The sequence below is a fragment of the Pseudorca crassidens genome, chromosome 10, assembly GCF_039906515.1.
Source record: "Pseudorca crassidens isolate mPseCra1 chromosome 10, mPseCra1.hap1, whole genome shotgun sequence".
NCBI classification, from domain to species: domain Eukaryota; kingdom Metazoa; phylum Chordata; class Mammalia; order Artiodactyla; family Delphinidae; genus Pseudorca; species Pseudorca crassidens.
In genome coordinates this window covers 57994787-58007439 of record NC_090305.1, presented here as the reverse complement: position 1 = coordinate 58007439, position 12653 = coordinate 57994787, and the positions used below count along the sequence as shown (strand labels likewise).

The 12653-nt window shown below is 42.7% G+C and overlaps 1 protein-coding gene across 6 annotated transcripts in view; it reads right to left on the bottom strand.

Annotated features, from left to right (window-relative positions):
* The window catches only part of GOLGA4 (golgin A4), a 105398-nt gene extending 93300 nt beyond the window's left edge, over nt 1-12098 (bottom strand). For all 6 annotated transcript variants that reach the window (XM_067753767.1, XM_067753768.1, XM_067753770.1 and 3 more), the window contains exon 1: nt 11793-12098. In XM_067753767.1, the coding sequence (XP_067609868.1) occupies nt 11793-11864 (72 nt within the window). In that variant the 5' untranslated portion in view covers nt 11865-12098. The remainder of the gene's footprint in view (nt 1-11792) is intronic.
* Nucleotides 12099-12653: the final 555 nt, after the last annotated feature.

Here is a 12653-nt window from a genome sequence, read left to right as displayed (position 1 = left end):
ACATGTGATAGAAGGAATTAGCTATGTGCAGCAGTTACCTTAGGGGATAAGATATCCCTTCTCAATCAAGATAAAACAAACAGGAAGGCCTTAAAATTTTAAGCAACAAAATGGTTGAATGTGAAATAAAGCTGAAGCTTATCAATGTTTTAAATGTCTAGAAAATGTATGAAGCCAACATTGCGCTTAGAAAATGGGAAGGCAAAGCAGGGACAGTGTTTACCCAGGACTGAAACAAGAATCACAAGTATTCAGAGCACTTCAGAAACAGTTCTCACTGAAGTTGAGGGAAGTGCAATAACCCTTCCCACACCTAGAGCCATAAATTTCAAACCATGCCAGCTTCAAAGGCTGTAGATGTTTCAAACGCTACCACTATGACCAGGAGAAACTCCATTTGTATCTACTTTTAAATGGTTATATGTAATATCTCCTTTAATAAAAGAGAGCCACCAGGACTGCCCTGGTGGTCCAGTGGTTAAGAACCCACCTTCCAATGCAGGGGACATGGGTTCAGTCCCTGGTTGGGGACCTAAGATCCCACATGCCACAGGACAACTAAGCCCGCGTGCCCCAGCTACAGAGCCCACATGCTCTGGAGCCCCTGCGCCACAACTAGAGAGAAACCTGCATGCTGCAACTAAGACCCAACGCAGCAAAACATAAATAAATAATTTTAAAAACAGACCAAAAAATAAATAAATAAAACAAAAGGGTCACTGAGAGGGCAAAAAGTTAGGAAAGTAATTAGAGAAGTAACACTAGGCTAAAGGATATAGCTCTTAGCTAACCCTCTCTGTTGTGATGTCATAATATCCAAAAAATTTGGGGGTTAATAATTCAGCTTTCCAAATGCCCAGATGCCAGGACAGGGCTACTTCAAACAGGGACCTTGAAATCACTTGAAAAGTACACCTCCATTGTGAATTTTTTTAAGTGGCACTATGTCTTTTTACTTTGGCCTCATGTGAGCCTAATCATAATTGGAGCCTCATCAGCTCTGGATAAGCCGGCAAAATCAAATGTTGGGGTTTATAAAGTTAAAGAATAGGTTCTAACACACACTGTCCTCCAAAAAGTAGTACCACGTGGCAAGGTTTGGCCTGGTGGCTTGTAGGTCTTCCTCTGGAGTTGCAAAAGTAAGGATCACATGAGGGAATGGATATGACTGTAAAGTATAAAACATGCATAAAAAACTAACTGTACTTGAGTGTTTATCCCAAAGTCCTGGATCTTTAACAGGCTATCCTCTCACTTCAAAATATATAAGGATTTAGATTCCTTCAAACTAAATTTGGTCTAATTAATTCTTATAGCTTAGAAATCTGTCTTCAGATTTCTCATGGCTATTTACCAAAAAAACCTGATGGCTATAACCAGGCTCAGAATTTATATTTTTATTGCCAACTAACTGATTTTAATTGACCATAGCCCTCAACTTCAGTATAAAAAACCCATTTTAGTCACTGTGGTATGCAGAATTTGAAGATGATCCCAAATGACCCTCACCTTGTGAATATATCACTGCCCTGATTATCTTACCTTACATAGCAAAAAGGTTTCTGCAGGTATATTTAAGGTTACTAACCAGTTGACTGTGAGTTAATTGAAAGGAAATTGTCTGGGTGGGTCCAACCTAATCACACAAGCCCTTCAAATGGGTCCAGAGTGCAGAGGCAGCAGCAGAAAGCAGAGAGATGTACTCCTGCTATCCTGAAAGAAAAGGCATGTGGGGGCCAAGTGGCAAGGAACTGTGGGCAGCCCTAGGAGCTGAAAGCGGTCCCGTTCAACAGCCAGCAAGAAATAAGGACCTCTGTCCTACAACCACAAAGGACTAAATTCTACCACGACCACATGAGCATGGAAGAGGACCCTCACCTCCAGATGAGAACACAGTTTGGACAATAATGATCTTAGTCTTATGAGACCCTGAGCAGAGAAGCCAGTCATGTCATGCCAGACTTCTGACATACAGATTGTGAAACAATAACTGGGTTTTTAGGCAGCAAGGTTGTGGTAATGTGTTATGAAACATTAGGAAGCTAGTACAGTCACCTTTAGGAATAATAAGCCTTGAACACCATGACTTTTCATTACCCATCAAGACTTTATCAGATGTCACCCTGATCCTCTCACACTCTCACCACACCAGGAGTAACTGTCTCTCAACCCTATGGTACAGAGACTACATCTACCCTTCAAGACAAATGCAACACCAGCACAGCACCTTAGCAGGCTCTGTTCAATAAAGAAGCGTTCTGTAATTACAAATGTTTTCAAATACTTTCTCTTTTGATTCTCACAACCAATCTGAAAGGTAAGCAGGACAGTTATCATCCCCAATTTCCTGACAAGAAAGTAAGAAGCTCACAGTGCTTATGTGGCTTGATCAGGTTGCATACTGCAAGATCTGGGTTAGCAAACAGGTCTTCTGAGCCCCTCATCCACTTCCCCAGTATTCTTTGGATCACTATTTCTCAAATTTTTTTCACTGGGACCCACAGTAAAACAACAACATCCTTTTCACACAGACACTTCTAAAACAAAAGTTTTATGAAACCTTAACCTTTACAACATAAGATGCCACATTCTGACCTAATCTAGTCTTTCATTTAAAAAAAAAAAAAAGCTGATCCCAATCCACAGATTCCACAACCCACCTGAACTGCTTTCATCATACCATGTTGTCTGTATAAGAACAATGTTGATAAACATGGCCACTACTAAATCTAGAATACATCAAATATATCTAATATATTTTAAATATACCACAAAATAGAAATTAAAAAGCATTAATTCTAGGTTGAACAACAAAATCTAAAGATAACAAAAACACAAATTTTGGACATTCACATTACTGGGAAGTTCTACATTAAAGTCAAAACTATGTTAATCATAGTTTATTCCATAAGGGGCTCTATTATCTGGGAGTTTTCATAGAAAGAATTACTCAAAATAGCTGAATTGTTAGATATCTATCTAAACTTATAGATTCAAGACGGTTAAACCTCACTAATACCTGAAGGGGTTTGGAGATAACAATGAGGTTTAACCATTTTGAATCTACACTTTTCTGAAATCAGGTTTCACCTTTCCGAAAATAGTAACTAATTCTAGTTTCCAAAGATAAAAGGAAATTGAATATAATTTAACATTTTCTAGGTCAGTTGTCATTCCTGTCAATATGCTACTTGTAGTATATCTTCTCTGTCCATTTTAGCCTGCTACTAGTTTAGAAACTAGATAACTACATTTATTGGAACTGTAGACAAAATAAGCATAAGGAAGCTCTAAGCGAGGGATTTTTTAAAGTATTCTTATGAACAACATACATTAACTATGGAATGTGAAGTTAGTGACATTAAAATTTTGGTTGCTTAGAGGCCTTTTGACACTACTCAGTTCTCAAGTTATGCCCCCAATAGATGATATGTTATTCTTACACAAGCATAACAAACACCTGGCTTCACTTCTCCCTCCCACACCCATGGTAATCAATCATGGCAAGGACAAAGCCGTAGACTCTTCTCACCACGGCACTTCTGAAAGTCTCTGTCAAATCCATCCGACATCCCAGCTATAAAGGAATGGCCAAAGTAACTGGGAGTTGATGCTTCACAGAAACCTCTGTATACTAGTTACCAAAATTATTAGAGCTTTCCATTACGTCTGTAATAAAGTACCTTCCACATCCTGACATCTAAATAGTAGTGCCGGAAATGAAATACTGCTGTTCATGTTATAAATGCTTACCTCTCAAAAACAGCCCTTCAATATGGCAAAATCCACTCAATCAAAAGTAATTTAAGGAGACTTCTAGTTAAACATAGTAGATTGGCTACATATGTTCCTATTTTCTCTCCCTCCCAAAGAGTTAAATTTCAACCAATTTTCAGAATACTGGATGTGAGTGAAAGAATACTAAAGTAACAGTACTGCTGGACAGCCACTACAACCCCACGGAGAAGGGAATAGTGATGAGAAGAAGCCTATTTTCATCCCCAGAACCCTAAAAAGACTTAGGACTTAAAGCTAAAGTTATAAAGCAAGATGAGACAGGATCAAAACCCGAAAGATTGGTTGAAAGATTCCCCAGGTCCCCTGTCCCACCTTACATAGCCTCTGAAGAAACAGAGGTTTATTTTCTGGAGCCAATGAGGCTTCAAACTGGGTGAAACCAAGCACAATAAGACAGGAGAGAAGGGCAAAGTGCGTGACTAAACAGAGCAGGATTAGGCGATGTTCTGCACAGTGAACAGTGGAACCTCCAGCAGTCCTTCTCAGACCTGCTTCCAGAAACTTGGCAGCTAGGCCTCTGATTACCAACATGTAGATATTTCTCCCAACAATAAAACCAGTTTACAGCATGTCACCCACCAGTGAGCCCCAGTGTCAATCACATGCTACTTCCAAATAGCACCAGATTGTTAGTACCTAGCCCTTAAATATGAATAGATAGCCCAGAGCATTCAATAAAGAAAATTTCCAATGTAAGAGGGAGCCAAAAACAAGAAGAAAAAAAAAACCCAAAACCAAAAAACAAACATGGGACTTCTCTGGTGGTCCAGTGGTTAAGACTCCACGCTCCCAATGCAGGGGTCCCGGTTCAATCCCTGGTCAGGGAACTAGATCCTGCACACCACAACTAAGACCCAGCACAGCCAAGTAAATAAGTAAATAAATAAATACACAAATTTTTTTTAAAAACCCTACCACAATAAAGATTAAAAGAAAACAGAAGAAAAAATCCCCATTATTCTCAGAGAGAGAAAAGATATATCACTATGTCAAGAGCAATGCTATGAAAAAGCAAAAGACAATAAGAATCAGCCTTTGGAAATTTAAAAATAGTGTAGCCAAAATTTAAAATTCAATTGAAGAAAACTAACACATTGTAAATCAACTATACTTCAATAAATAAATAAATATATAAAACAAAAAATTCAACTGAAGAGTTAAATTGAAGCACACTCTCAAAAACAGAATAAAAAAATAAAAATAGACCATAAAGGGTAAAAAATAATAAATGGGAATCTATCCTGAAGGCACAAAAGCTAACTAACTGGACTTTCAGGACAGAAGAGAAAAAACAAAGGGGAGGGAATTATCAAAGAAATAATACCTAAAAGTTTCCAAGAATTTAAGCACAGGAGTCACCACACTTAAACCGTCCACTGGGTGTCCAACACAATGCAAAAATAAACACTGTTTACTTCTCTTCCTCCCCAAAACCCAAAAGCCATTGAAATAAAGGTTAAAAAAAATTAGAAAAGCAGACAGATTAACACTCTAGAACAAGAGAGAGAATACCACAGGCAAAAAGAAAATAAATTTTTGAAGACTCAAAGGCAAAAGGATTCAAACTGGTGGAAAAATCAGGGCAAAGGTAGCCATAACCCTGAACATGCACAGAAGCTCTGCGGGAGAGGAAGCAGCAACTTTCTGCAACAGGAAAAAAAAAATAAATCACAGTTTTAGACACTATAAAGGGAGATTACTGCTCTCAGCAATGTGTTAAGTGTCTGCAAGACAAAGAGGTAGGTGGCGTCAGCCTCCCCCAACCCAAATAGATCTCCAGACAACAGTAACAGTCAAATATAAAGAGCAACACCTTGGAGGAGTTAGCGCTCCAATAGCAGGGGCTGGTACCACAAAGCAGAAGGATAACAATACACCCCAGACCGACCAAGGCAATCCCAGTCCCACCCAGTTCATGCCAGTTTATGTTCCAAGATAACTGCCACTAGCGTCCCCATTCATTCATAAGAATGTTTGGATACTAAATCTTATGGTCACCTTTCAAAGCAGGACTCTCTGTGTTTTGGCTGGCTCTCGACACAGGAGAGTAGCAGGTAAGAGCAGAGAAAACCCATGTTAGCTACTGAAATAAACCACCCTCCAGGTCTTCATAAATATAAACAAACAACCAATAATAACAAGACATTTTTCTCAAAAAAAAAGAAAAAAGATAAACGATGACAACTATGAAGAAATACAGGTATAACAAGTAACCCAGAGCAATCAGATAAATCAAGGAAGAGAACTTAAATATATATGTACGTATAATATATAACACTTATCTTGCAAGAGTTTTGAGAAGCTCTAGTTTCCATTAAAACACAAGCTGCTACTAAAAACTGAAACAAAGCAACAAGCATAGTACTCTGGTTAAGAGAATGGGCTTTAGAGCAAGACTGTCTGGGTTCATATCTCGGCTTTACCGCTTAGCTGTGTGGTACTAGCTGTCTACCACAGACAAGTTATTTAACCTCCCTAGGCCTCAATTTCTTATCTGTAAAATGGGGATAATACAAATCCACACCTTTTATTATTTCATGTATTAATTTAGTTAATACATGCAATGCAGCAAGAAAGCACGTGGCTAAAAATAACTATCCAGTGTTGACTAGTGTTATTATTTGTGGAAATTAAATATATGATTAGGGTTTCCCTAGTGGCACAGTGGTTAAGAATCCGCCTGCCAATGCAGGGGACATGGGTTTGAGCCCTGGTCCAGGAAGATCCCACATGCCGCGGAGCAACTAAGCCCGTGCGCCACAACTACTGAGCCTGTGCTCTAGAGCCTGCGAGCCACAACTACTGAGTCCGCGTGCTACAACTACTGAAGCCCGCACACCTAGAGCCCGTGTTCCGCAACAAGAGAAGCCACTGTGATGAGAAGCCCGTGCACCGCAACAAAGAGTAGACCCCGCTCGCAGCGACTAGAGAAAGCCCGCGTGCAGCAACGAAGACCCAACGCAGCCAGTAAATAAATAAATCAATAAATATTTTTTTTAAAAAGGAAGGGGCAACGGGAGAGGCCACAACAGAGAGAGGCCCGTATACTGCTAAAAAAAAAAAAAAAAAAAAAAAAGGAGGGGGACTGGGCTTCCCTGATGGCGCAGTGGTTGAGAGTCCGCCTGACGATGCAGGGAACACGGGTTTGAGCCCCGGTCCGGGAAGATCCCACATGCCGCGGAGCGGCTGGGCCCGTGAGCCATGGCCGCTGAGCCTGCGCGTCCAGAGCCTGTGCTCCGCAATGGGAGAGGCCACGGAAGTGAGAGGCCCGCATACCGCAAAAAAAAAAAGGAGGGAGACTTAAGAAAAAAAAGAAGGAAACTGGAAATTTTCTAGCATCAAGGAAAAAAGAAAAGATTCAAAGCTCAAGTTAACTACCAATAAAGAAAGAACAAGTTTGGAATTAGACTTTTCATCAGCACACATGATGCTAGAAGGAAGAAAAACAGTCAATGGTCTGAGGGAAACTTTTCAACCTGGAATTTAATAGCTAGCCAAATAAATGTTTAAGTGAGAACGTCTTCCTAATATTTTGTGGTTTAGAAGGTGAAGAAACCAAATGCTGTTAGCCAAAATCCTATACTTTTAAGAGCCCTGACCTTTATCAACACATTAACTGAATTTCTACATCAAAGTTTCCAGCCCTGCTTTCTCACCTGGGCCCAGGAGGATGCACTTTTGAATCTGCCTACAGCTTCCGTGGGATGTAAAGTTAAGGTATGTATAATTTGCATCTATGTCTTGGGGTCTTTGAACATCACAGTTTAACAAATTGGGTTAATTCATCCTGAAAGCTACAGAGACAAAGACTCTCTAGAATTTCTTCCTCCAGCTCTTCCTATCAAACTAAGAAGCAGATGAGAGAACTTTGTATGGCCCTTACCCTATTCAAGTTTCACACAGATTTTTTAAATCACATGAACAAGGACTGTTTAAATTATTTAAAACATGAGAACTTAATGTATATTCTATATAAAGTAATACAAATAGCCACTATATGCTCCCTGGTCAAAGTACAGATTTATAAACATTCAAGACATTCTGATTTTTCTGATCCAAATATTCTCTCTGGGAGTTACGCTTTTTAGATTGAGGCTAATTATTTTGCCAAGTGGCGTTTACAAAAAGCCTATTTTCCTTCAGAAAGTGACTCTTTCCTCTGCTGTCTGTGGAATTTTAAAAAAATTTCTATTACATAAACTATTATTTTGAGGCCCCACTCTAAAAAAGCTATAATTCTGCAGGTTTGGGGTAGGCCCACATTTTGCACTTTTTTTAATTTAATTTTTTTATTGTGGTAAAGTATACATAACATAAAAGTTACCATTTTAAACATTTGTAGGTGTACAGTTCAGTGGTATTAATTATATTTACACTGTTGTGCAACCAGCACCACTATCCATCTCCAGAACTTTTTCATCCTCCCAAGCTGAAAATCTGTTCTTATTAAACAGTAATTCCCCACTCCCCTCTCCCCTCTCCAGCCCCTGGCAACCACCATTCTATTTTTTGTCTCTATGAAACTGACTAATCTAGGTACCCCATACAAGTGGAATCATACAACTGTCCATTTGCGCCTGTGCTTTTTATAAAGTTTCAGTAATATTTGAAAAAGGCTGAAAATGTTAAAAAATATTTTTATTCATGGCACTACATATATCTTAAGAAGTTAGAAAGTATTCTACATTACTTTTTAATAATTTTTATCAAATTCATTCTGTAAGGAATTTAAAAATCCAAGTAGATATTTGTTGTTAAAAAAATATTAAATGGAGGGACTTCCCTGGCGGTCCAGTGGTAAAGAATCCGCGGGTTCGCTCCCTGGTCAGAGAACTAAGATCCAGCATGTCGCGGGGCAACTAAGCCGTGTGCTGCAAACTACAGAGCCTACGCGCCCTGGAGCCTGCGCGCCACAACTAGAGAAAAGAAAACCCGCACACCGCAACTAAAGAGAAGCCCACGCACCGCAACTTGAGAGAAGCTGTGGGCAGCAACAAAAGATCCCACATGCCTCAATGAAGATCCCGCGTGCTGCAACTAAGACCTGACGCAGCCAAAAATAAATTAAATAAATAAATAATAAATAAATCTTAAAATATATATATATTAGGGCTTCCCTGGTGGTGCAGTGGTTGAGAGTCCGCCTGCCGATGCAGGGGACGTGGGTTCGTGCCCCGGTCTGGGAGGATCCCACACGCCGCAGAGCGGCTGGGCCTGTGAGCCATGGCCGCTGAGCCTGCGCGTCCGGAGCCGGTGCTCCGCAACGGGAGAGGCCACAACGGTGAGAGGTCCGCGTACCGCAAAAAAAAAGAAGGGTTCAAATAATCTTAGCACCAACCAAAGAGAAGTGACTGGGGACTACAGAAGGCTGTCTTTTATTGAATGCTTTCAAAAACTTAAGGGACCCTTACAGTGTTACTAACACTATTACTATTACTGAAAGTTTTGCAAATATTATGATGCAAATCGTTCATTTATCCCAGAATTATCAACACATGACAACTCACTCTACTTGAAACATCCCTATCAGGCAATCTCCCCTCTGGAAAGAAAGCTAAGAACAAGGAAGTATGCACACACAGGCCTCCAAAATCTCAAAACAAAGGTCTCAAACTTTGTGTTAATAACACTAAAATACACTAAAGAATCTCTTAGGTACTTGTCCTTATTTTACACAAAATTTTAGAAGTTTAGTGTCTTGTCTTGATTTAAAGCCCAAACAATTCAGAAGTTGGAAGAACAACACTGGGAAGATAGCAAGGGAGGCTACAAAGTAATCACAAAAAGTAGACCAAAAACAAATCCTCCTGAGTGGGTAAAAGGGAATTGTCTTTCACACACCATTAAATTCCTGAGGGCATGGTGCCGTCAACACAAAATAATTCATACTCAAAACTGGAGACATGGGCTTCCCTGGTGGCGCAGTGGTTGGGAGTCCGCCTGCCGATGCAGGGGACATGGGTTCGTGCCCTGGTGCGGGAGGATCCCACATGCTGCGGAGCGGTTGGGCCCGTGAGCCATGGCTGCTGGGCCTGCGTGTCCGGAGCCTATGCTCCGCAACGGGAGAGGCCACAGCAGTGAGAGGCCCGCATACCGGAAAAAAAAAAAAAAAAAAAACTGAAGAAATTGATATTATACAAATTCAGGATCCTTTGCACGAGAAAACAAGGATATGTGTAATCTGTTATAAAAGGACTGTCCCATCAAAAAATATTTGTTTAATTCATGCTTGAAAGAAATCATTAACTCTGAAAACAATAATCCAGAACTTCGGGACTTCCCTGATGGTGCAGTGGTTAAGAATCTGCATGCCAACACAGGGGACACGGATTCGATCCCTGGTCTGGGAAGGTCCCACATCCTGCAGAGCAACTAAGCCCGTGAGCCACAACTACTGAGTCCGGGTGCCACAACTACCGAAGCCCACATGCCTAGAGCCCGTGCTCCGCAACAAGAGAAGCCACCGCAATGAGAAGCCTGCACACCGCAACGAAGAATAGCCCCCGCTCGCCACAACTAGAGACAGCCCGCGCGCAGCAACGCGCAAAAAACAAAACAAAAAAAAAAAAAAAACAACACTGACGTGAACATCCATGTGGCTAACTGCTTAATACATCCTAAATTTTCTTAGAATAAATTTCTAGAGGTGGAATCCTGGATCAGTGATATGTATAGAGTCCCTTACATTCACTACCACGCCTGTTTCCCCACATTCCTCATCTGTACCTCATTTTTTAGTTTTTCCTTTGTTTCTTAAATAATGGTGTTTTGTAAAATTTAAAAGCTTGTGGTAAATGGTATGAAAAGTAAAATTTTAGTACTGAAATCTTAATCACTATTTACGTTTCACTTGGGAGAATGAACAAGCAAGCTTTCAGTACCATGTACCTATGTATCTCAACCACTGTTTCCCTCTAGGGGAGCTTTACATTTTTAGAGAACAACTTCAATTTACAGTTTCAGAATAAATTCAATAGTTGTTTGATTTAGTAGTTGTTAATTAGTTAGCTATATTTAAAAGTTGTATACGATAAATGTTATGTTAAAGATGTTTAGAAATGCCTCCAAATTAGTCAAAACAGCCTTTCTTGTAGAAACTCTAAAGTTAAGAGAGAGATTTGCTCCATCTGTTGAGACTCTGAAAGGCTGGGAAGGAATTTAGCAGACGCCCTCCCCTTTGCTGAAGGGACCACGTGCTGCCAGCACCCAAACACACGATCACAGCTGCTTAGGAAACTGCTTCTGCTTCTTTAAATTAACACTACTAACACGCCCCCTTTTTCCTGAAAACTGTCATTTCCTGAAGCAACAGCGTTCGTGAAAAACAAATATTAACGAGACTTGAAGAAGCAGAGCCGAGCTGCGGACAGGCGCAAGCCCTGCTGGGCCGCGCAGTGTCAGCCCCTCCACCCGTCCCGGATCAACCAAGTTATGCGAAGTGACTAACTCGTGACAGCCCCAGGCGCTGGACACCGGCCACACCGCCACCTCTTTCAGGTCCCAATGCTCCTGCAAGGAGCCTGGGCAGGAATGGCTCGACCCCTGGCCCTCACCCCTGGACCAGGGTTTGGAATTAGACTTCGTCACGGGCCAGGGGCCCCTCCGTACTCAATCTCGGGTCGGGGATCAGAGAGGGGACTTCAGTCGAGAGATCAGATGTTACAAGGGACCCTGGTTTTCCCATTCCGCCCTCATTCTTGAGTTGGGGTCTCGGATGGTTGGTGGAACCTTCGATATGGCTCAAAAATCATAAAAGATCGGAGCCCTTCTCACTTATTCTCAGACCGGGTTGGGCATTAGGGGAAATTACCAGAGATCAGGTATCACGAATCCAGCCTCCCCCAACCAGAACGGAGTTTTAGGATAGGGGACCCGGGTCAGGAATCACGGAGGACCTGGACCGCCCTAAGCTCTTTCCCAGTCCGGGGTCTGGGGGAAGCCTCAGGTTAGAGGTCAAAGGTCGGGGAACTAGGGGAGCGCGGCGGCCATAGTACCAGAGTAGAGGCCAGCGCCTGCTGGAACTGCTGCTGCTCCTCGCTGATCTTTTGCTTCAGTTTCTTGAACATGGCGCAACGCGGGTTCCTGAATGTGAATGAGACCTGAGGGCGAGTGCTCTGAGAGACCCGGCCGCGGCGGCGACGGAGGGTTCTCTACACCAGGGACCGCGGGGGCTGGGACTCGCTTCTCCTCCTTGGCCTCGCGGGCGGGTCGGCACACTCGTCCTGCGGGTGTCGGCGTCGCCGCCGCCGCGTCTCTCTCTTCTGGGTGCCACCGGTTGGCCTCGGCCCCCCATCCAGCTCCTGCGGCAGCGGCGGCGGCGGCGACAACGGCACCAGGTGAGCGTGTGCCCAAGGCGCCTGCGCGGCCTACGTGGAGCTCGCCGAGGGAGTGCTACGGAGTGCCGGAGGGGACAAGCTGGAGTCGGGCCCGCACATGCGCGCTCCAGGGTCGCTCCCGGAAGATGCAGGGGTTTGCGCTGCTTATGCTCACTGCGAGCATAGATGCCCTCAGATCCCGAGCTACGCTGACGCACACCGGGGCTTCGGCGCTGTGAAGTCTGGTGGGGAGGGTGCTGCTTCTGTTGAGGACCGCAAGGCTGATAATTCTGCCGCAAAGAACCGCATGTGTGGGTGTCCGGGGTGCGAGAAGAGGGCACCCAGGGAACCTGCCGAGGGCTCTGAAGGATAGTGTACTTTTGTTCAGTATTTGTGGTTAGGATTCTCTGCCTTCAGTGTCTGGTACTCCTACTGCTTCCCAGAGGGGCCCTCTTCCCTTTGCTGGACTCTTCCAGGGTTCAAGAAGTGCCTGACACGGGGCTCCCAGGGTCCAGATGTTTCTGGCCGATATTGTAAGAT